At 41.1% G+C, this 26215-nt stretch overlaps 1 protein-coding gene across 10 annotated transcripts in view; it reads right to left on the bottom strand.

The window, feature by feature from the left end:
* The window catches only part of Nfib (nuclear factor I B), a 412093-nt gene that overhangs the window by 77334 nt on the left and 308544 nt on the right, over window positions 1-26215 (bottom strand). For all 10 annotated transcript variants that reach the window (XM_040756251.1, XM_040756254.1, XM_040756252.1 and 7 more), the window contains 1 exon segment: window positions 13168-13221. In XM_040756251.1, the coding sequence (XP_040612185.1) occupies window positions 13168-13221 (54 nt within the window).

The raw sequence follows: 26215 nt of genomic DNA, 5'->3' as shown, positions 1-26215 counted from the left end.
TAAGTTAAGTCTAAATTGAGCTGAGCATAAGGCTGTAGAATGGGCAGAATCAGATATGGAGTCGTATCTCCTCATTCAGGGGCTGCAAAGATTACTCAACTTTATACAGTGGTAACACTAGCTGGGCGGTGGTGGCCCACACCTTTAATCCCAGCACTCGGGAGGCAGAGGCAGGATCTCTATGAGTTCAAGACCAGCCTGGTCTACAAGAGCTAGTTCCAGGCCAGCATCCAAAGCCACAGAGAAACTCTGTCTCGAAGAAAAGAAAAAGAAAAAAGGTAACAATAATGACAGTGAAGATGCAAGTGAGTGTTAACTCTACACCAGGCTTTGTTCAGGCCACCTCAGCCCATGCGGCGGGTTTGCCCATTTGTTGTTATAATTGTTGCAGTTGATGTTGTCACTGTTGTTGTAGATGATGATGATGATGACTTTAAATACTTAGGCTTCTCAGTTCCCCAAAAGCACTAAACTCAAAGATTTAAGATAAGGATTAAATAAGAAAATGTGTTGAAGTACCTCAAGTTGGTAAATAATTATTGAGAGAGGCAGTAGCAATATTCCTCACAGACCACCAAGAACAGCCCCTGAGACTGTCAGACAAGGAGCTGCTCTCTCCCTTCCGACCACCCAGATGGTTGAACATCTACCAGGTGACTATAGATAGAAACCTTCAGGATGGAGGACCCCTAAAGGGCAGATGGACCTGAGCTTAAGGAGGACCCTGTTTTGTGGGGTAATCTAGTTAGACTGCATGGGGACAGGAAAGGGACAGGAGAGCTGGAGGCTTTCTTATACTCCTCATTCTCTCATGTCTTCCATCCCCCAGTCCTGCTGGTGTCCAGAATCACACACTAAATACACAACAACCTCTGTCCCTGGCAGATAATAGTGGCACAAGTCTGCCCTGTCTCACAGAACCAGCACTGTGATCAATCTGCTGGAAACAAACAAACAAACAAACAAACAAACCACAGAAAACATGGATTTTTACATCCAGCCTGCATACTAGTTAGGTGAAGATGAGCTAAGCCTCTGTGAGTCAAGAAAGAGGCTATTCTTTGCTCTCTGTTTCAACATGGTTAGAAATATTTTCAATAATTTACGAGTCTGCACGGAAGTTTTAGTAAGAAGCTGCAAGAGGCTGAATCAGAAGTTAGGCCTGAAATGTGGTCTCTCCATCCAATAGTTAATGATAAGATGTTTGCTGGATACCTGGATACCTCAAGGATCTGTCTTTAGATTTTATCACTGTCACTCAGAACTGTATTTGGCTCTTAAAATGTTCATAGTTTAACAAACGTTCTGAAATTTATAAGAAAATTTTAAAGGATTAAAAAATAACATTATAAAATATGTTGTAAAAACTTACTTTAAAGTCAAAATAATCAAGATAATTTGGTAGTGGCAACAGAGAGACATATAGGTTCATGAGTGGCCCATTAGCAAATATGCGCTTATATGACTACTGATAGTTGATAAGGATGGCTGAACAATTCAGTAGAAAACAAAAAAGCCTTCGCAATAAATGTATACAACCAACAAGGTATCTATAAAATGCAAAACAGATGAATATCAACCTTTAATTCCCATGCTATAAATTACACCCACATGTAATGAAAAACTTCTCAACAATACAAAGGAATGTATGCTACCACATGAGTAAATACCAGAGTGACTGTGCTGACTTAAAGAAACCATATGAGAATGAACATATAGGGGCTGAAAACGTCTCCGCAATTATGAGCACTGGTCCGGAAGACCTGGGTTCAACTCCTACCACTCACATGGTGGCTCACAGCCATGTGTAACTCGAGTTACAGTTCATCTTGTACAACAAGTAGCCAGGTTTTCCTAATGTGGTACTATGAAAACCACCACAAGAGAAACAGAAGCTCTCAGTGCAAGCTGGAGAGTTTCTGAAGATATTAACTACTATAGAATACCATTTGTTTGCTCGTTTGTTATGCGCCTTCTCCAATGTTACCTTACCAGGATGTTCCTTCCTTTGTGGTCATATAAAACCTGGCAGGATTGTGGCATGTTCTCTATGGGTTAGTAAATGAAAGCACAAGAGAGTCAACAAAAGTCAACAATTCATCTCAGTGGGGGCAGGGACTCTGTAAGCCTAGATTCTCAATTGGTGATTTTTATTAGGCCTACACTTCTCCATCAGCTCCCTCCTGCACAGCCCTGACTGGGGTGCAGGTCACCTACAGAGCAAAGGAGTGCTGCAAACACAGCACAGAAATAACCGAGTTTTCTGACCGAGGTCAGGCACTGGGTATGGAGATCCTATGACGTACTCCAGGCATGGAATGTCTAACTATGTGACCTATGCCTCCACTTCACAAGTCGCCGGCACTGCTAAGTACTATCTCTGGCCAGGCTCAGGTACCTTAGGAAGGAGAGGCTTGCAAAAGAAAGAATGAAATGATAAGCATAAGGTATTCGGAATTCACTAAGAGGGATACATCTGTCAGTAGAAGCCCTACTAAGCACGCTTATTGGGAAAACTGAATAGTGGAGAGGCTGAAGAAATTCGACCAAGGAGGTCGTCAGGGAGCGCAGACAGGCTAGATAGCAACTATGGTCAAGAACATGAATTAGGGACAAGGGAGTCGTGAAGAGCTATTTTTATGATGGCCAAGGATTTAAGTTGAACCTAGAGTATGGCCTTGGCAGCAGCAGGAGGAAATGGAATAATGCATTTTATAAATTACAGAGGGAACATGGGCCTGCAACATATGCATCAGAGGGTTAAAACCCAAGACAAAACTATCAGCTATTGAGGTCAGGAAGTTATTATCATGACGAACTAATTAAAGTGAAAATAGTTGTTAATAAACACACATTACAATTTTAGCACCAATTATCTTCTTTTGAAAACATTTTGCCTTCTTTCTTTTAATTAAGAGTAATGCCCCCAGTGTCCAGAGCCTCTGCATTCAATCATCCATCCATTCATTCATTCCTCAGTTGTTCTCTCTATATGCATAGTCTTAGACACATATAGGTACTCCTCCACTCTCCTTATGAAACATAGCTGTGTGTGTGTGTGTGTGTGTGTGTGTGTGTGTGTGCACATGCACACGCGCTCGCGCGCCGGTAGAGAGGAGGACTACTCCTAGATATTATCCAGGACTGCTGAGACTGAAACAGCAGAATGCTCTACTGTGTCTCACCAGAAACAACCCCTTATTTATTTAGAAAAACACTGCTCTGGCTAGAGAGTAGTACAATTCATAAGACAACAGTTCAAGACACTGAGTTTTAAAGCTAAAATCTACTGCATTAAAACAATCTAAAAAATAACCAGTGTAGGCAGCAATTTACAGAACATCATGGCATTTAGGGGTGCAGTGTGTATGTGTCTGTCTGTCTATCTGTCTACAAGTCTGCCTGCACATGCTCATGCAGGTGTGTATGGTCATGAGAATAAGCATAGGAATACAGGTCAAGGTCAGCCTATGGTGTCTGACTCTATCGCTCTACATCAAATATTTTGAGGCAATGTCTGTCATGGAACTTGGCTTACTGGCCAGAGAGCTCCACTCTGGGGATCTACCTGTCTCCACTCTGGGGACGAGGGTGATAAGTGCATGTATACACCTCCACACTCTCTTTTCATACAGGCAGTAAGAATCCAATCTCATGTCTTTGTGCTTACACAGCAGGCACTGAACCCAGTTACCCATGTCCTCAGCCCTGCATTTGACTTTATTAATAATCAAAGGGTCAAACCTAAAGTCAGACAGGTTTACTGTCTTCTCATCCCTTGGCTCCTGAATACTACAGGGGACATGGATACCCATCCCCCTGGTAGGGGCGACATAATACAGTCAAAGTCCAGACAGTATGGAATAGCTTTAGTGGAGCCAAGAATCAAAAGCCTTTCAATAACAAGAAAATAAGAGTCTGGCCCAACTTGTGCATTATAAATAAACATGGAAAAGGACATGGTCTCTGACAATTCGCTTATGTCAAACACCCCTCCAAAAGCCTTAACAACCTTGAAAATCAAAACCTGCTAAATTATTCAAGGTTCATTGGTAATGTTAGTTAAAAGGTAGCAAGAATCAAATCGCCACACACAAGTCCTTGCTTTAAATTATTTCATTTGGTGCCACGGGAAAAAGAAAGAAAAGGGAAGACTCTGGTAGACCGGTCTGGTGACTTAAAATGCGCCTTTTAAGCCTATAAAGGAAAAAGACATTGAAGCTGGGTAATGAGGGGTATGTGTGTGATATTGCCTTGTGCTCAGGCCCCATCATTACAGGACCCCTCCCTCTTTCCACGCCAGGGTGCCACAGTGCCCTGTGCAGGCCAGTGAGTACAGGAAGCTGTACTTTCCAGCAGCAGTGACTGCAACCAGCCTAGAGAGCCAGCCCACTCTGCACTGCAGAACCGGCCTCACATTCCAGCCGTGAGTGTTATTAATCCGTAGCTACATACTGCAAACGTAGTGCTTGAAAATACACAGGAGCAGGCTTACATTGGGAGGAGAGATTTTTTTGGACACAGGCAACCATTGTGAAAGGAATACAAAAAACTTGGCTGAAGGAATCACTAAAATAGTGCCCAGAGGAGTAGGTCCAGGTAAAACCTAACCTCTGGGTACTTGGAACTTTGGCGTGAGAATTCTGTCTGTGGAGAACCAACACATTCAACAATGGGAGAAAAATATGTTACAGGAACATCTCTTAAAATTTGACACACTACAATCTAGTTGTGTCAAGACTTCTGGAAAGTTTTCTGGAACTAGGTACAGTGTAAGGTAAATGCCTATTTTTATTTGGAATCGTGTTACATGGCTACTTAGTTTCAGACACTACAAAACCTTAAAAACAGTTAAAACTGAACCAAACAACTTGAAGACCTAAGACAAACCCCTGAACCAACAGGTCCTTTCTCTCACCTCATGGTGGAAAGACAGTATTGTCTCCTTTATTTCAGTTCTATTGTTACCAAGTGACAAGTGACACCCTGATTAGTATAATGAGGAACTAATACTTGATATAATATTGGGGTGAGGAAAAGGCAGGCTTCTGGGCAAGTGCAATTATGAAATGGGGGAGCCTGCTCCCAGGGGACCCGATCCCACTTCCTTGGGACCCCTCACATCATCCTTTCCGAAGCTCATCTGGTTATGCTCTCCCCCATGGTCATCTTAATTGGACACTCACTAGCCCATGCTCCCCCTCACGGTCCTCCATTAGTTTACCCCTGCCTACCACTATCCTCCCACAGTATAGCCTCCAGGTTGTGGGAGGTATAGAATGGGGAAAGCACTGGTCCCGTATTAAAATCACTACCAAATAAGGTTTTGAGTCATGAAAAAAAAATTAAATTAAACCTACTTTGCCTAAGAGTTGAGACTTCTCACAAGTCCTTCCAGCTTTCATACTGATTTTATAAGAAAAGTAGTTTGGCAGCAATCTATAAGCACATACACATTAAATTTTGCTGAAAAATATTTCTTCAACTATTTTATAGAAGATAAACTGGATTTTAGTATTGAATTAATCATAATTAATTAATAATTAATTCATAACTGATTTTGCTACTGTTATAAATCATAATGTAAATATCTGATATGTAGGATATCCAATAAGCAACCCCCAAGGGGGTCACGACCAACAGGTTGAGAACCCCTGCTCTAAAATCTAAAATTACTCTGTGGCACTTGGCTTTGTAAGGAGTGGGCCGTCCTGGACTTTTAAACCATATTCATGCTTCATGGCAAATTCGTGCACAGGGCCAAAGAAAAGAAGCACAGGAAAGAAGAGGCAACTGTAATGGTCCTATATAATTTCAGACAGAAATCAGGTTTAGGGATTGTGGTGGTGTAAATGGGAGTGGCCCCCACAGGCTCTGTGTTTGAACGCTTGCTCTGCAGCTGGTGGCACTGTTCAGGAAGTAGAAAGTGACTTTGTTGGAGGAGGTGTGTCCCTAGGGATGAGCCCCAAGGTTTAAAGACTCTATGCCATTCCCAGTGAGCCACGCCCTTCTCTCTGCCTCATGCGTGGGGATCAGATGTGAGCTCTCAGCTACTGCCTCAGCACCACACCTGTCTGCCTGCTGCTTTGCTCCCTGTCGTGATGGCCATGGACTCTCTGACCCTCTGGAACCATGAGTCCCCAAATGAATGCTTTCCTTTATAAGCTGCCTTGGTTGTAGTGTCTTTTCATAGTAGTAGAAAAGGAACTCAGAAAGAACTCAAACTAGGGTAACAGAATTGAGAACTTGGTATCCTAAAGAGTATTTAGGTAAGAGGAGGTCCCTAAAAAAGATACAAGTTTCTCCAACCATGAGTGACTGGGGAGGTTCTGATAATACAAAGACACTTAGAAAGGAAAGCAGACAAAGTAAGCCTGATAGAAAAGAACGTGAATTTAATTTTGAAAGTGTCACATCTGAGTTACCCATGAGACATCTGGGGGAGCAAGTCTACCATGTCGTTGGAAACAAGGGTCTGAGACATTAGAACAGGAATTGCGCCAATGGCATACCTTTGGCCAAATGAAAAGTGAACACAGTCTAGAAACCCAGAGGAGTTACTGAAAACCAGGAGGACTACGGCAAGGGAAAAAAGAAGCCATCATAAGCACTTAAGCAAACGCCAATTTCTGGACTTCTAAGAGAGGTGTGATTTTCAAAAGGAAGGGGCAAGTTTTAAATCAATGACACTGCAGTATGTGGGCTGCCAGGGTGGCTCACGCCTGTAATTCCAGCACGTGGTGGCTGACCCAGGAAGACAGCTACTACTTCACAGCAAGTTGGACTTCAGAGTTAGAACCTGTCTCAAGGAAAACAAAGCGAAGGATATGTAAGTTGGAACAGACTGTAGAGGAACCACCTGGGCCCAGCTCCTATGAAGTTCAAGGGACTACTCAATGAGGAGAGAAGCCCACTAGAGAGTTGATGGCCTTTCAGTCCAGTCAGAAAAAAGAAGGGAGTCTTTGGTGAGAGAAGCTTGTCTCCAGGACAAGATAAAAGTCTTTAGTAAGAGTCAGCAGGAAAAATAAGAGAAGAGAAGGGCGAGGACAAATATGGACAGACAAACTTTAATGAGGATGGGAAAACTGGTGGCCGCAGAAGGTAGGAACACTATGGGAGGGAATTGGGAAAAAATATTTGTACAGTGTCTCTGTGAAGGTCTAACAGATAAAGTCTTGCCAGGGGAAAAGTTGCCCAATTCCCCAAAGGGAGACTGCACTTATTCTCATGACAGTATGAAGAACTGTATCTCTGTCTCTCAATGTCAAAAGACAAGCAACAGACTTACTATCAAACACTCCAATTCTATTCTACCATGAACCTTCATTATAAAATCTACCCTATGTTTCTCTCTTATTCCATTTTACTTCTTTTGTTCTTGTATCTACCCTCTGCTTTCTATATACAAAAAAGCACAATACAAAAACAATATTTGGTTCCATATTAAACAGTTCTTCCTATGTGAGGATGTCTTGACCAATCAAACTGAAGAAAATGTATAATAAAAAAACACACACACACACACAAACAAAAAACTAAACTCATTCTCATGAAACACCTGCAATTGTCCAGGTGTTCTGCCTGTTCCTTGCAAATGGTCTGGGGATAGCTGAGTTTCTGGGAAGTCAGCTGACCTGATCCGTCTCCTCTTGACTTCATGATAACCATAGAAAACAGGGTTCAACTCAGGAGGAAAACATCATCCCACACTTTCTGTTCCTCACTCTACACATGTCCCGCAAGTTAGAAACAGTATTCCACAAATTTGAAATGAAGCACTAAGCAAAATTTAATTCCCAGCATATGTAAAATATTGCTATGTACGTAGAGTCAAAAGTTGGAAAGAGTGGGGATTAAGCATAATTCATATTTTACAAAAATCTGTAAATATCTAGCCTAGTGTCATGCATAAAGTAGACACTCAATAAGTAACCACCAGGTGCAATTTTTACTTATGGCCTCCTCAGAAATTCCTGAATTTGTTAATGATACTCAGTGTGGAATGACAGATATTCCCAAACTCCCAACAGGAAATGGCTGCTTATACTCCTCATTTTGAGCTCAATCAAGTCCATAACCTCATTGTCTAGAATGTAATATTTACTCTTGACCTTGATAGGTTGTGGTTATTGACATTATTTGTAACCGATAAAGTAGGCCATCGAGGTGGAAGAAAAAACAGGGAAGCTCTCCTCTCAGGATCTCATGAGATAGCTCTAAATTATCTTTCTTTTAGCAAATTAACTATTTCAAGCAATCAGAGCAACTTCAGAGTAAAGCCTGGCTTGGTGCCAGCTACTGTGCAGACCAGCCTTTGATGAGTAGGTTGCCTAGAAGTACCCATAATGCAGCCTGTAAAAAAGAGAGTAGACGAGGGCTAAGCACCCTTCTGGCTTTTTCAGAATAATTTGTGAAGAAACACTTCCCTCATCTGCTCCTTCTTTAGTGTCGATCCAGTCTCAACTTTGAACATTTAAAGAATTCTTTGAGCATGTCTCCAAATAAGTAAAAAGAGAAAGAGAAATTATTCTGAAGCTACTTTACCAAGAAAAAAAAATCCTTTGATTTTTGACTAGCACAGATCTAATTCTTATCTTACTTAAAAGTTTTACCTACATGACAGGTTTTAATTACTGTTAACTATTCGCTTCAGGACATCCCTACTTATTCTTTTGTGCATAGGAAGCTTGCTTATAGTTTGTTGAATATTATCTAATACCAGAGTTTAGAATTATTCATCAGCATTATTAAACAATATATCTTCCCCCATTTAAAAACTCTTCACTGACAGAAATAAATGAGGATATAAAAAGAACTATGAACTTTTAAAGAATGGGTTATGATTGTAAATATCAAAGGAACTTTCCTTTTTCTTTGACTGTGACCACTTGTCTGCTCATGAAAAGAGGAAAGAAAAGCAGTTTATGATTTTAAAACTACTAGAAAGTATGATGTATACTCCCAAATGTAAGATTTAAAGACATAAAGTGAAAAGTTAGGCAAACGTGGGTCCCAGTGTTGCCAGCAGGTACCAAGCACCTCTACAGACGCTGAGCCACCTTCTTGGGCAGTACTAACTGATTTTAATTAGTTTTGTGGTGCCCCTGTGTTGACTTGCACTGTGGGATCTACCAAACAGGTTTGGGGAATGAACAACTAGGAATTTGTATGACCTAAACAATTTCTTAAGTGAAGACAAGCATTGCTGGGGTTGACTGAGATTCTTCATGTGATTTAATTATTTACTCATTTCTGTCCTTGCTACAGAGAAGGGACTCAAGCTGCCTGACTTAAGGTCTCACAGCATACAGCTCCAAGGTTCATATAATGTCAACACACACACCAAGTACACACTCCCAAAAGAAGAAAGTAGGAGACTAAACTGCAAGCCCATTCATTCTAAACAAGAAAAATCTGGATAATGAAAACTGAAATACTTTAAAAAGTTCCATCAGGAAATGTATAGGACTTGCACTAGGATTTAATTTTTCTTTACTGCTCTGCCAGTCAAGGGAGTTTCCCACAGAACTACAACCTTTCTAAACTCTGGTGGGTCAACTGGAGAGGAGGCCAACTTCAGCTTCCAAATTGCTGTTTTTCTCTTGCTATCCTCCCATGCCAGCAGTAAGCGGGAGATTTGGTTTGGGAAATCTAAAGGGTCACAGTCCAGGGAATATAGATACAAAACACCATAGCAAATCCAGGCTAAATCCAAAAGACTGGAGTCCAATGATGCATCCCCTACAAGTAGTGGTAGTTTTTGGAGATGCAATCAGATCTTAGCCCAAGCCCCTCAACCCCTGTCACTTCTAGCCAACCACAGCTGTTTACATGGTGAGGAGAAGAAACCTGGACTCATAGTGACAAGTAAGGATAATCATGTAGTCTCAGATTTGGCCACAAGCAAGAAAGAGACACATCATTAGGACAATGAGATGGCCATGTGCTGTCAATGAAATAGTAAAAGTCACTATGCCATGCAATCGGGCACATTCTCATAACACCTTAACCTGTGAAAAGAACATCCAAAAGAACCAAACCTTCCGTTACAAACAGGCGGGGCCACTTCCATGAAGATTATTTGAATGCTTTTATAAATTACAAGTACCAAGAAATTACTTCAGTACTTTACCAATGACAAGCACTAAATATCCCTTCTCTAAAAATATGTTTTTCTTTGCTTGTGCCGAAACACTAATCCCAAATGAAAGCATGAATTCTAAAATAAAGACCCTGTCAAGGTCCATAGTCCAGTGTTATAAGGGCATCAGGGTCAACAGATGGGTGGGGTTGAGAAAGAACAAGAATAATGATACATGTGAAGATGTCATCCTAACCAATTAGTGACATGTTAACTTTTTAAAAAGGAAATAGCTAAAACCACTGTATATTATTTAAAAAGAAGCTCAGAATCAGTAAAGAAGTAGTGCCTATGTCAGACAGCCAAGAGAGGTGGGGTAGTGCGGAGACTCATATGGGTATGCTGGGTGGGAGACCATCTTGTCAAAGGTCAGGAACAGAGTCCATGAACTGCTATGCCCCAAAACGCTGGGATTTTCATTACCTCTTCCCAAGCTGTTGGGAGCCACACACAGTAGCAGACAGGGGCAATCCCCAAGAGTTCCACATCTTTTGGGAGAAACCCTGCAGCACTGTAGAGCTGTGCAGTGTGAGGCCACCTTTTGCAGAAGCTGAGCTTCTCAGGGAAGCCAGCAGGAGCCTAGTCTCCCCGCTTGTGACACCTGTCTGAATTTTCCCTGAAATGCACTGTGGCTTCCGAGACAATGAATCAGGTCAGCCAAGGCCAGAACTGAGAGATGGAGACAGTGTCCTAGGATAAGTCTCCTGAGCATCCAATACCTTGGTTGCCGACACAGTTTAACCCAACTGACTGTAAGACAACAACTTGGTAAAGTTCAGGTCTCTTTATTTAAAATTGAAAAATATTAGCTACTTCCAAAGGCCTGATTTATTTCAAAATATTGTAGAATGTATTTTTGCTTTTACCAAAAACTTTGAATAATGAGAGACTATCTCAAAATAAAGCAAAAATTCCTTAATAAGCTCTACAGTAATGTCCATATCATGATGTACAGAAAGCATGGTAAATGATGCAAGTTCCTGAATGGTCAAAGAAAATGCCAATCTTAATTTAAATTAACGCTAATGTCTTAAGTTTTGGACAGTTATCAAAAGACATTTCCCCCAAAGAAACTTGAAAGTTGGGAGAACTGATGTGTTCTAGCTGGCTTCTGTTGGTTTTCTTTATGAAAACAGAAAAATGATGATACTCTACATGGTAGGGAGCAGAAGGAAAATCTAGCCAACCCTCCAGACAAATACCAAAAATCCAATCCCACCATTACATAAGCACTCAAAGGTCATGGCTCTGCCCAGCTCTGCTGAACTCGAGCAGACAACATTGGGTGAGCTTTGACACTTGCTCCGAAATGCATTTCACACAGGGTTACTTCAGCAATTCCAATCAAGCTGCAAACAGCAGCACGGCCTTCATTTAGTCTGGCTGTTAGGACTTACCAAGATTTTCTCCTCAAGGTGTTTTCCTCATTTATTTGTCTCTTTGTTTGTTTGTTTGCTTGTTTTTGTAAAATGGGTAGATGCTTTTAAAAGTTTACTTTTTAACTTTAATATTTTATGCTCTGCTCTCAAAATATTTTATGCTCTGCTCTCAGTGTGCAGCATTAGCAAACTTATCAAGAAAAATCAATTCAGTATAAATTTTAAATATATATTGAATTAGTATTTTTTATCATTGGAGTTTATAATATGTGTTGAATTTGATACTTTTGCCTTCGGTGTATACAATGTATATTGAATTAGTATTTTCATTGCAGAGTATATAATATTTTCTCAAACAATATAATATTAGGCAGAATATTCTACATAGAATAACAGTATGTATGTGAAAAAATAATGTTCCTAAGAAAAACAGAGGTGTGTTTCAAAAAGAAAAATAATTGTTTTGATTTTGTATTTTACCTGGGATATTGGTTGCTATATCTCTCTAAAATAATTTTAGGAGTGAATTAGCCTATTTTTGTGATTTGGTGATCTTAAGGTACTGCAGCTCCTTATTAACTAGGACTTCAGAGCAAGAGAAAATGGGAGAAACCTCAAATCCTGACGATTTATACTATGTGGTCTGTCCCAGTAATATAGCAGATGAGTTTTTTGGTTTTTTGTTTTGTTTTGTTGTTTTTTGAGAGGCAAATGTGGCTCTTTGGGGTTTATTGGGTTTTGCTTTTCTTTCTGTTAAGAATATTTTTAGAACACTCTTTTAACAAAATCACAGATACAGTTAAAATCCTTATGGTAATAGGAATTCTAAATTCTTCATTAATTTTATTCTATTTTCTCATGAGAAGGAAAATACTGCTCGAAATCAAAAGTAAAACGCTGTGTGTGCAGAGTGCAGAGAACAAATCCCCACGGCCAAAATGCATATGCCCATTCCCATGTGTGGCGAGATCCGTTTCTTTCTAAAAGTAAAGGCCATGTACCCCTTACACAGAAGACAGTGAGTTAAGTCTTACAAAATGCATATGCCCATTCCCATGTGTGGCGAGATCTGTTTCTTTCTAAAAGTAAAGAAGGCCATGTACCCCTTACACGGAAGACAGTGAGTTAAAAGTCTTACAAAAACCCCTCTATAAAAAATAATGACTCACTAGTACTTTTCTTAAAGTTCAGTGTCTGAACTGTAAGAGTACAGAGATTGAAACCAGGTTTTAGTTTTGTTTTGCCTCTTTTTTTTTTGTCCACTAAAAAAATGATTAAAAGGTTTTTAGCTGTTCAAATGCCTAAAAGACATATAACTAAATATGTGTTTGAATCAGCTTTTAAAGATACCAAAAGAAAGAAAGAAAGAAAGAAAGAAAGAAAGAAAGAAAGAAAGAAAGAAAGAAAGAAAGAAAGAAAGAAAGAAAGAGAAAAAGGAAAAAGAAAACCTCTGTGCTCAGGTGAACACTGAGGGCTCCAATAGGAAGCAGTTCCCACTGCGGAGCCTACACACAATCACATCTTGTCCCAGTCTTACTGCCTGCCAGAACAAAACAGGCAGCTGACCAATTATGGGTGTTGATCTATACAGGGCCCCTTTGTTCTCCAACAATGTCAGGGTGCACACGTCCGGGGACACATATTTACCTGGAGGATTCTTGGCAGGATCATTGTGGCTTGGACTTCCTGATTGTCCAGAATCTGTAAAGAAATCACAGAATATGTTTTCTTTTTAATTTGTTTTGAAAGAATTTCACAATACTAAGAAGAACTTAAAAAAAAATTAAGGTACAACAATGAGGTGAAGTGTTTAAATAAAGCATACTTTCCCAAGCCTTTTCACAGCAATGTTTTATTCATCAAACTAGATAGATGCCTATACATATTTCTTTGTCAAAGGGAACAATTACTCATCTATAATGCTTTGGGGAGGAGAAAGGTTTTCCTGCGATGAGAGGTCTGGCTGCAAAGCCACTGAAGCCATTTGAAGGTTATGCAAATATCAAGGCCGGATAGTAGGAATTTGAAATAAAGCAGATATTGTCCCTTAAAAGACACAATCTAAATATAATTAAGAACACTTTTAAAAACCTGAAAATATGCTTTTCTTCAGAGAGTAAAATACACAGAAACAAGAGCCTTCCCTTCCAGGCTTTCTCACGAATGTTCACGTATCCTCTCCAGTAATCCCCCAACCTACTGGATCCCGGCCCAGGTCTGCTGCATCCCATAATAGCAATCGATTTGCAAACACCAGGAAAAGCATAAATTACTAGGTGGAAAACCAACATGGCTTTGTGGAGAGCAAATTGTTGGATCAATTTAATCTCCATCTGCAAGACACAGACAGACTCTTAGATAAGGAGAAAGACGCTGCCACAGTCATTTGGAGCAGCCCAGTCCATGCCATTCCTCACCAACACCACAGAATGTCAGCCAGTGTGCTTGTCCTAACCAATCCACACCGCTGTGTTTGGCTCACTCCTCTGCCTCCATGGGCACTTACTGGCGGGGAGTTGCTTTGAAATCTTTTATTGGTTCTAGCACTTGGGTTTTGTCTCCGCAGCTAAAATGCACTAGGAAGGAAGGGGCAGGAAGCGTGTCTACCTCTTTGTCTTCCCGGAGTGAACATACCAGGCATATAGTATACGCCAGGGGAAGGGATGGCTCAAATTCAGCAGCCTTCTTTGCTTGTCTACAAATAGACAAGTTTGAGCATAATAACAAAATATGGTACTGGCAGTGTCACCAACTGCCATGAACCCACACACCTCTTCCTTAAAACCATGCCCTTATACTTGAGGCAAGGGAGGGGTTGAATTAAGCAGAGAATCAGACTGATTTTGCTTTTATCAAAGTTATTTGGTTATGCCAGGCAAGTGATTAACATACTACAACTGTTCTTCAACTCTTGAAGGTAGGAATACCCCATTAGTGTATTTCTGCATAAAACTCACTTATTAATTTCTGTCTTTTGCCTCCTGATCACTAGGTCATGGTGAAGAAGATTGTACTCCTCCGTCCCATTTCCTTGATTTTGTTTTTGGGGGCGGTTTTTGCTGTTGTTGTTTTTTACTCTAGAGTATGTTTCATCCTAGTAAACTTACGTCTGTGATTCCCACTTGTGTGCTCCTGACTTTCCAAATGGAGGGAAAGAAACTAGAAAGCGACCTGACTGCACAAGCATTCTTCTCCAAGACCCTTGTCCATTGCTGTTTTCTGGAACTGAGGCAAGACTGGGTGGCCTGTAACTTAATGGAAGGATCTCTTTCTTTGTTCCTTTAAAAGAGAATACCTTACTTGCCACTTTCCAAACCTAGAGTATAACAGTTACAGCAATATGTGAAACCTAGAGTATAACAGTTACAGCAATATGTGAAACCTAGAGTATAACAGTTACAGCAATATGTGAAACCTAGAGTATAACAGTTACAGCAATATGTGAAACCTAGAGTATAACAGTTACAGCAATATGTGAAACTGTTTTGTTTTGTTACAGCCCCTGTTTTGTAGCTGCTATGGGTTCCTCTTTCGTCTGGTACTTAGGTTGGTTGGCACTTACTTTGCCTCTTCAAGGAAGTCTAGCCTGTTGAGATCCCTACTTACAGGGTCAGACTCATGGACCAGACCCTCCACGGTTGTTTCTTTCCTCCCTGGAGCTACTTCACATATACAAAACTCTAAGATAAGCACATCTAGAAACAGCAAGTCGGAAGGCTTCAGCGGTCACGAGCAGGCAAGCGGCATAGCAGCCCCACTCCAGGACCTGGGGACTGTAAATCTGAGCCTTATGATGCTTGGCCACAGTGACTGCAAGATGGCAGCCATCCCCTCCCGCACCTCTGCAGCTAAACTCAGATTCAGTAGAATCAAGACCGGTGTCTCTCCCTGAGAACCCGGTCACTTGCCATAGCGCAGCCCTCATTTCCACAGTGTCCCTCACCCCACTGTGGCAGCCTTTCTCACTCTGCCCATCCCCTTCTTATGTATGTTCAAAGGTACACTTGCTTCTTGTCTCCAACAAGTGCAGATCAATGTCTTTAAGGGAAAAAGTTCACTTAAAAACAAACAAAAAAACAAGCATTCACTCAGAACAACATTAAGAGTTTGAGGGAAAGCCACATAACTTTTCCACAAGTTTGCTGTCTACAACAAACCGGTATTTACTGGTTCCCAACACCAGTAACAGGTTTTCCTTCACACTCCAAAACCTGTACCTTCTCATAAAGCAAAATAGCAAACACTATGTCCCCAAAACACAGATGAGGGCCCCAGAGAGGATAAGCAACACATTTACTTCTCATACTATGAATTCTAACACTGCATTCTGCTCTGATGTCACCTTAGATCAGTCACTTAATTCCAACTGCTGGAGAAGGAAGTAACCAGGGAGCCATAGCTGGCAGAGAACCCAAGAATGAACTGTTATTGTGGCTGACTTCAGAGAAGGGATTTTTCAGACCACATCTAAAAGCCCTGCAAATCACCACCCAGGTCAAATTACTCCAGACTCAAAGTTTCATTAACCACTTCCATCACTCTGTTCAAATCCCTTCTCTGCTGTGTGTGTGTGGGGGGGGGGCAATACTGAATATCCAATCTGTCCCTCTCTAGTGTGATCTTGTACAAAACTGGTTAGCTTTTAGAGTCTTGCACCTTAGTCAGAAAAACTGCGATAATAAGGTCTACCTTCGAGTCTGTGCAAAGTACATCCCATACCATCAATTCACAAGAAATATTACTAACAACATGGGCACATTAAAATGCTTATGGTTTTTAATGGACTAACTCTCAGGAAGGAAGAAAGGAGAGGAGGAAGCTAAGTTCTGTCCATAATGGGGCAGTATCAAGGAATATCTACGCTGGGTCTGTACCCTGGCCCCAGAGCACATGTCGATGCCTTAGTCCCAGGCCGCTGAGGCAGGAGGTGTCACAGCCCTGCCCTGAGCTCTCCGGAGATGCCATGCTCAAGATGGAGATATAAGCAGTTGCTAATGCAATCACCTTCCTTGAGGCTGAAGCCTTTAAGGGGCGAGGCTGGCAGGGATAGGGTTCGGAGCCACCTAGCACGCTGTGCTTTGAGTCCAGGAACATTTTGACACCACAAAGAAAGCAGGTAGACCTGGAGAGTAGCCAAGCTGTCTTCCCGCCTTCTCCCACCTTTTGTTTTCTAGTTCTTTACCTGAATCTGTATTTATTTTACATTTCTTCTCCATTAGCTTTGACAACCTAATTGAGCTGTATTACTTGAAAAGGCAAAATTGACTTTGTATTGCTTCCTTATGAAAAGTTTTAGGACTCTTCAAGATGGATCTCACACTACAACTTCAACTCACACTCCTACATGACCTACTCAGTCATGATCCAGTGTTTTTACTCCTCTTTGGAAGGCAGCCTGTCCAGTCTCGTTCTTCTGACCTGACTTCACCTAAGGAGGTGATCCACTCTGACAGAAGACCTGAGGACACTGCTCTAAAGGGCTTGTGCAAAGTGACTCCCTGTGTGCGCCCTGTTTAGACACCTCGCTTCTTACTGTGATGCAACCTTGGAACCACACAAAGCCAAGTGATCCTGCAGCATATTAAATGTTTCTGGGAACCTGACCTGACCTTCCCCAACTTACCTCCTTCCTGCCATTTATCAGCATACCCCAAGTGACTTTCAGAATTCAAAAGAACCAAAACAAAAGCATATTGTTGATACCTGTTGAAATATATTCTTACTATCAGCTGAGTCTTATTCACTTCAGGGTGTGCTAAAGAGGGGTGGTTCTGAGCCAAATTCACTGTCTGTTTCCCCACTAAATAACAAAACTGGTTTTCTAAGACAATCTGGTGAAAGTTCAATAAAAGTTTGTCCAAAATTGTATATATATATGGGGGGACAGTTAATAGTGGCCTGTGAAATGGCTGTCACCAACTAGTAACTTTCTGGCATGGCTAGCTGCTACTCTCTGAGTTGCTAAGGTTCATAGTGATTAAATGACAACCAGTAAGAATCCCAGAGTGCCATCATATCAGAGGCTCACAGAGTTTAGCACACAGTAATGCTTTGGATACTTTTATTCAGTTTATAGTGACCTATAAGTATTCATCTATTTGTCCATTTATTTAGTGTGTGTACATCAGCTCAAACAACATGACACACATGCAGAAGTCAGAGGATATCTTTTGTAGAGTTGGGTGTTCTGCTTCCACTTTTTACATGAGTTCTGGGGATTGAACTCGGGTCACCAGATACTTCTGTCCACCGTGCCATCTTGCAGACCCTACATATTGTTTGTGTTTGTTTTTTAAAAATACTATAAATCATATTTTTTGAAGCTCTGAAGTGACCCAATGTGCTAGGAATGCACAAATTAAAAGCTTGGAGACGGAGGAATGGGAAAAGGCAGATGGGGAACATCAGGTCACAGTTGCAGAAGGCAGAGCTACAGAGGGATGGTGACAGACCACTTAAAGAGTGGGAAGACTGGGAATGTTTTCACCATAAAGAAATGCAAGCCAGGAAAGAAACATGTCAAAACTGATTTAAATGTTACAGAATGTATACAAGTAGCAACATACTCCTGGTACACCCCCACAAACATGTGAAACTTTTACATTTGTATATATTTGTTTCAACATTAATTTCAACCACAAAGTTAATACATCCAAAATAAACCGCCTCCATAACCCAACCTATACCTCTGGTGGCAGCCTCTTATTCTACCAGAGGCCAAGCCAGCATCCTGAATCCCAGACTGGTGTCTAGCCCAACTGTCATCAGAGAGGTTTCATCCAGCAACTGATGGACAGATGTAAAGACCTATGGCCAAGCATTAGGCCAAGCTTGGGGAATCTTGCTGAAGAGAGGGAGGAAGGATTGGAGGGGCCAGAGGGGCCAGGACATCACAAGAAACCCACAGAATCAACTAACCCGGCTCATAGGAATGCACAGAGTCTGAACCAACAGCCAGAGAGACTGCATGGGACCCACCGAGGCCCTCTGTATATATATGCCAGCTACGTAGCCCGGTCTACTTGTGGGACACCTAACAGTGGGAGCAGGGGTGGTCTTTGACTCTTTTGTGGCTTTTGGGACATGGCTCTTCTTACTGGGTTGCCTTGCCCAGCCTTAAAATAAGGGGAAGTTCTTAGTCTTACTGCAACTTGATATGCCATATTTTATTGATGTCCATTGGGGAAACTGCCCTTTTCTGAATAGAATCAGTGAGGAAGAGTGGATTGAGGGGGAAGGAAGCAGAAGGGAGGTAGGAGGAGGGACTAGGAGGAGAGGAAGGATGAGAAACTATGGTTGGGATGTAAAATAAATTAATTTAAAAAATCATTTGATTCTTCTTAGGGAAGGGGACCAAGGTCACATCATAAAAGTCATTAGATGGAGGTGACCCTTGGAATAGTATAAGAAGAAGTAGCCTGATCTGTCAACATACATATAGTACATGTTTTACTCTGCTTCCAAATGATCTTTATAAAACTCAAAGCTGATTAAGCTGAAACCTCTGCATTCCATATAGCCACAAAAGAGCTCCAAAGGTTTTAATGTGCACCAAGGCACCTTGATTTGACCTCTGCCGACACCTGGATGTGTGCCTTAGTTCATGTCCACCTACATTTGATGTGTGAGGCTTGCCTATGAAGTCCCCCTTTGCTTATTCTGCCATCGTTATGATCAGTCATCCTTGTTTGGGTGTCTAATCTATGTCTGGCCTATTTATTGCCTTATATCTATCTCAGTGTTTGAACAAACACCAGCAAGGCTTAGTTAAAGCCAATGCAGAGAATGGCTGATACATGAAGCACAGACGGACACAGCATGCCACTCCAAGCAGACAGAGGATCACCTAAGCTGGAGGGATGTGGACATAGGAGCCATTCCCACAATCCAGGTCCAGGCTAAGGTGGGGTTTCCCCACTTCTAGACTGGATAGAGAGCAGAGAGGAGGGTCACATGAACACTTTCATCAGGGACTGATTTTGGCTCTCGCAGACAAAGGGAAAAGCAGTCTAGTTGGGGTCAGGAAGCAAGGGGGGGGGGCAAAGGAATGCCTGACCCTACAGCCTCTAAAGGATTTCTATTCCAAGCAATCTTTCAGGACCCTGTTTTATTCCGATTTGAGCATCAGAAAATGAATTGTCCTTGGGTGTGGTGACACGTGTTTGTAAATACCCTACTGTAGATGGAAATAACACACACGTGCCTATACTACAGAACACGCTCAAGACTAGCCTGGGATGTACACTGAGACCCATGAATACACATTCGGACAAACATTCATATACATAAAATACGAATAATCTTGTTTAAAAAGTCAAAACGAATGAGAAAGAAGAAGGCGGGGACTGAATTTAAGGAGGACAATTTCAATCTCTGGTCATTTGGGTGCAAAGAGGGGACTGAGACAGGTAAATTATAGGCACTCTTCTGGCTCTAGAATTATATGATTCTCTAACAATATAGCTTTTATATTGAGGGATATCAGGAGAGCAAATGAAACCCAAACTTTAACCTGTCAACCTACGGACAGCCTCCTTCTGGAACTAAAATTAGTCATCGCATGATAAAGGTCCCTTTGTCAGAGTCCTTTGCCTTAAGCAGGTGGAAAATTAAAAACAAAAAACCCAATTCACTGTGAGCTAAAGAATACCAGGGGACGTCTTAGGGACTGGGAACAGTTGCCCTCTCCTTAAAATACCCTATATTATAAATACACCAACATGGCATGATTTAACAACTAAATATATAACATGACAAAAGGAAGCATTTCACGGAAGATGTGAAAAGGGAAAAAACTTCAAGAAAGGGATGTAAAAACAAGGCAGCAAAGAGATAAAACCATGCCTGTTTTTCAGGACAAGAAGAGAACAGTACTTAGAAAACGCCCCTGCCCATCTCTCCCCACACCCCACCTCTGTGAGGACCCCAGAAGACTGACTCCCAGGCTGCCAGTAAGCTGCCTTTACATAATTGCAGTCCCCATGACATGGCATGGGCCAGCAATCTTCTGCCCTCAGGCACAGTTCAAACGCTACTCAGTTCTAAGGAGGGCTGCCTTGTTAGCAGAGATGGCACAAAGCTGTAACTTCATGGCATTCTCTTTCCCTCCTACTAAATGTTTATTAAAGTAACGCAAAGATGCATGGACAAGCTGAGTGCTTTCCTACTTCTAAGAAGCCCATGAACACAGGGTTGGGTGTGGAATCATCTCCTTCTCCCCCGCCCCAACTGCTCCCCATTTCAGGTCTCCCTTTAGGCCTCAGTGGGTCTCTCTATCTCAATCCCCTCAAGCACCCCCTCCCTGACCTGTCTCTTCCCAAAGACACATTTTACTTGCTTTTCTGTTAATTCTGTTATTCAACTTTCTTCTAAAGAACTACTTTTTTTTTTTTTTTTTGCTTAACAGGGAGATTAGACTCAAAGCCTCACATCCCAAGGATTAGAAGGATTTGTTTGAGCCCTAGACTGAAATGTGTCCACGTGGAATTAGTCAAAATCTCAGAGTGCTGGAACTTAGGGAGAAACATCACAGGAACACTGAAGAACAAAACAGACATGCCCGCCACTAAGGGCAGACACAGGATTAGGGTTGCAGCATGGCATGGCATGGCATGGCCAGCAAAAGACTCCCAAGAGAAGGCCAGGGCAATCAGTCCCCAAACCTGCACCTGCACAATGATCAAGTCTAGTGCTGTCTGCTGATGTAGAGAGACGCAACAAGCCACAGGTCCCACCAGGATCACCTGGGCTTCTGCCTTCAAGGCCTTTAATGTACAGAACGCAAAGACACCATTCAGGTCATTGTCAAGATTGCTAACTTTCTACAGTGTGTTTTCAATTAAGTAAATAAAATGTGGTAATTAAATCAAGATTGCATAATATGTTTTTGATTTGTAATCTCATTTAAATTAATTAACTGACTCAATCCTTGTTTAGTTTTTAAACTGGCCTAGTTATGGAAAGAGTCCCTGGGAGCAAATCCAGTTTTCTCTCTTTAAAAACAAGGCAGAGCAATCTGGCATACTTAAAAATCAAGTTGAACGCACTAGCATAATGTAAACACAGAGGCAAGAGTGTAGTGTGGAGAAGGAGGAGTTCTGTGGCATGATGTTGACTTAAAAAAAAATAGTTCTCACACTGGAGAGAAATAAACTAAAACATTATTTATTCAAAACATTTCTTTCTCAATTTTATGAAGATTGCATGTTTGTTGGAAGCAAAGCATTTCCAGCTGTATTTTAAGTTTCTGGAGAGAGCTGTACAATTTATAATCTTTCATAAATGCTGCCTCTATCTCACAATAGTCCATGAACACGCCACTGTGTACTTCAAGGAACAATTCGCCAGTGTAGTTTGCCACAGAAAACTAATGCAGCCCTTTCCAGAAACCTGGCCAGATCCAGGAAGGAATGAGATGGCCATATGAGCTTCCATCTGGGAGACAGTTTGGATTTCAGCAATAGGACATCATACATCCTCCCCCACCGGGTAGCCAAGAAGCTTACATTTTGAGAAAGGTATGTGGAACAAACTAGAAATGAAAGGTAGAATGCCCTGAAACTCAAAGGCAAAATCCTGGAGAATTGAAAACTCAATACAGAATTTCAGTAGAAAGCAAATCAATATTTATGCCCTTGGTCTGAAATTCTGTTAGGAAGAGAGTGCGGAAAAATAAATGTTCCTTTCCCTGGCGTCCCCATCAGCATTTGCTCCCTGCTTGGCAGAGGCTCACATGCCTGCTTTGGCATGTCCCCAGTTTTTCCTGCATTATTCTAAATCTTCTACATCACACTCTGCCTCCAATTGTCCCTGTGTGCTACACCATTTCATGTATTCCCCCCAGACTTAATATTGTTTATCTAAGTTAAAGCCTAAGCAACACACAACTTTCTAATGTTTCACCTATCATCTTTGTTACCAGGGCAGGACACAGTTCCCCACTCTGACCCAAGTCTGGACTCCTACCTTCCTCAACGTTTGTACTCTGACCCTAAGCAAACCACCTCAAGTCAGAATCAGTTTTCACCTTGCCCACTAACTAAAAACTGGATAAAAAGCCAGCAACGGTTCACACCTGTAATCCCAGTACTTGGGAAGCTGAGGCAAGAGGATTGTTGTGAGTTTGAGGTCAGGTTGAACTACATAGTGAGTTCAAGGTCAACCTGAGATACAAAAGGAGACCTGGCTTCAAGAATGAAAAGGCCAAAATAAAGAAAACAACACTGGATAAGAAAAAGTTAAGGGCTTAGTCTGAACCGATTTTAAAGGGACTAGAAAGGAGGCATGCAATGGCACCGACAATGAGAAAGGCTACAACACTCTTAAACATGTACAGTTGAGTTTTAATTACTATCTATCCCCCCCCCCCATAAAACCACACATGGTAAGTCTTCCTGTTTGCCCTCCAGATCCTGCCAATCACGGTAAGGTAGGACTGGGTCAGTGTCCATCCGTCCCGCTACATCTTAAACTCATGGGATGGACACCCATCTGAGTTTGCTTTGCAGCTGAGCACAGCTCTTGGTACACAGTAGGTGCTCCATCATATCTGCTGAATGAACAGCTACAATTAATTCTCTTGGAAGCAACCTGAGTGATGTTAATGCTTGAACATTTTTGAATACCAATTATAGGGTCTTTAATAATCATAACTTTGGGTTGTTTTGTTACCTACATATATTTTCACTTATAAGTGTCTGCAACTTCTCTACAAACACAATGTAGCAGCTAGTTCAGTCAATGATTCCAGAGTCCTATACTACTTTTCTCAGTGCTTATTATAGGCATGCTCTCTAGAATATTCTTAAATGTCTCCTTATGGTAAGCCTAAAAATCAGAAAGGCCTGGCGACGCAGCCATTAGTCCCAGTACAGAAGCAGAGGCAGACAGATCTCTGAGCAGGAAGCCAGAGTCTTTTAGGAAGTCCTGTCATCCAGAGCAAGGTTTTGCCAAGTCATTAAAATGTTTATGTTTAAATCATTATAAAGCTTATATAAAAATGATGGGCTTACAAATCATATATTAGGTATGTGTGATTAATTACCTGTCTTTGCTTATTATTAAATCATAGCACTTGGAATCACTGGTCATATTATAATATATATAATCTTTTTTACCAGGGCAGGACACACATATATATATATATATGCCAACAATGACTTGAACAGTAGAGTAGGGAAAGGAAGAACAGATCTCTACAAAAGGTAAAAGGAGGTTCTGTCCATCCATCAACATGTTCTGCTTCTGACACACCTTTATCCTAGTAACAAAGGAAAGAACCAGAAGAGTCACTTGTGACCGGGAACCCTGCTGATTGTGACAGATAATGGCTTAAATGTTCCAACAGTTCCTTGATGGGTGGTTCAAAGAACTTCTGTCCCCATGTTTTCAGAGCAGAACCTCATTTACCAGGAAAACAACTTGGATAACGTACCATGGAAATAACATTTTTTAAAAGTAAAAAACACAGAAAAAAAGGAGAAGAAAATAACGTCGTCTTGTAAATCAGACTGCACAAGAGGAATGCCACTCAATTATATTGATAAAATAATAAGAAAAAAGATAGCCTAAGTTTTTCTTCATTTTTAAGGGAATATTAAGATTATTCTTTTGAAGGAATGTTTGAGAACCATAAAAAGTTTATAATCTAAAGTTACAATGGAAGTTTACAATCTCCAACCTTCATAAAATATGAATATTTATTATCATTATGAGATAATAGAATTTCAAATGATTTTTTAAGAAATGGCTTCAAATATGTGGATAATTCTGAGGATGGTAAACTGCCTTTTTATAGGTCCACTGTGGAATCTACACATGGTTCCTTGGGAGATGAGAAAAAAATGAGGAAAAGGAATGTCCACTGCCATGGCCACCTTAAGGAGAGAGACCAAGAGAACCCATGTTAATGTGAGGAATGTGAAAGCTCAGAATCTCTCCCATTTTAGCCTTAACCGAGACTCAAATTGCCTCCTCACAATTCCACTCTATAAGCTAAATCCAAAAATATGAAAGAAAACAAGTATGGGCAAAATTTCCATCCATATGTCTTAAACCTGAGGATATCAGACTTTTGTATGTCAATGACTTCCAGATGTGACAAAAGTTTAACCCAGAAGAACTTCCAGCTCTTTAGAAAGACGCATCTTCTATGCTTACATCATAACCATGGCTAGTGTTATTTCTCCAAACCGGTTACCATGCTGCCCTTTCAAAACTGACCCTGCCTTACAATAAATAAATAAATAAATAAATGAATAAATAAACTATGTGCCCATATCCAACTTCCAGAAAAATCATAAAAGAACCCACCATACCACATTGCTATTTGTGAGTTATAGACAGCACTGCCTACAAGGGCAGACAACAGAGGGTCCTTGCAGACTCTTGGTCCCTCCTCCTAATGATCTGAAACTCTTTGCTTCACGGCTGGGAATTGCAGCCCATCACAGGTTGCTCTTCCTTTCAAAGAGATTTAGGTTCTGGTCCTAATTAGAGAAAACGAAGTTCTTTTTGAAAAGATTATTCAGATTTGAATATTAATCAACAAGATCAGCCGTGGAGAATTTTTAAAGGGACTATTCAGTCCTATATCATCAGGTAGAAAAAAAAAAAACATGCAGCGATTCGATTCCAACAAAGAAAATAGGTGTGAGAGCTTCCTGCTTTCCTCAAATTGTTTTTCTTCTGGAGTTCCCCACCTCTACAATCCCAAAGAGAATCATCAAGGAATGGCAGTTGACTGGTCATGAGACCCCTCCCTCTGAGCACGGCTTTATTCAGGCCTCTTAGTTGACTATAGATTGGTCTGGTTCTCTGTATGCCTCCATATGAAGTGGTTTGCTGTTCTTTTACTGATTCGGGTCGCTGCTGGACAGGTTTACTTCCTCTGTGCGCCTCTTCCTCCACGCAGCCGCACTCAAGGACTCTACAAACTACCACTTCTCTCGATCCCTCTGCTTCCTGGCGGTAGTGGGTTGGTGTCCGGGATGTCTTACACATTCGGCTTTCAGCTCTTCTAATGTTTTGGGAATTGGTCTCTTCCATGAAATTCCTTCTATCGAGCTATCTGGGGCTAGTTCTAGTTTTCGTACTTAATAGAAGCAGGTACTTTTTCAAGTCTGACATTTTTTATAATTTGAGCACTGATGCCGGGCAACAGACTTAGTCAACATAAATCAGAGTAAATATAATATCGCTTGGAATATTTGAGCATTCACTATTAACCCAAAAATAATCCCAAAGCACTGCCACTATTCTGCCAGATGCTTGACTCTTATACACAAAGCCTTTTGTGCCACAGGATATTGATATTTCAAAATAATAGAATAATTATGTTTTCAAAATCAAGCTCAAAATACAGTCTTCTGGGACATCTTTTGGTAACCCCAACCATCCATTTCCACTTCCTCTTTCTTTTTTACTGTGGCATAAGCTTTCTCTCCAATGACTAACAGAAACTCCATGCTTACATGCTGTTCCTATGCACACAACTGCATGGCTTTCGGAAAAATCAGGAGCATGACAGATTTTTACATAATGTTATGTGGTTGTATTTCCATGACCTTTTACTTCTCTCAATCATTTGAGACTTTCACCATAACCAAGTTTCATTTTTATGTCTATCTGGGTTAGTTTATGGTCAACTTGACAAAAGCTAGCCTTTGAGAAGAGAGAATCTCAGTTGAGAAAATGC

The sequence above is a fragment of the Mesocricetus auratus genome, unplaced genomic scaffold, assembly GCF_017639785.1.
Source record: "Mesocricetus auratus isolate SY011 unplaced genomic scaffold, BCM_Maur_2.0 Super-Scaffold_100014, whole genome shotgun sequence".
Lineage (NCBI taxonomy): Eukaryota > Metazoa > Chordata > Mammalia > Rodentia > Cricetidae > Mesocricetus > Mesocricetus auratus.
This window is presented reverse-complemented; position numbering and strand designations above follow the sequence as displayed.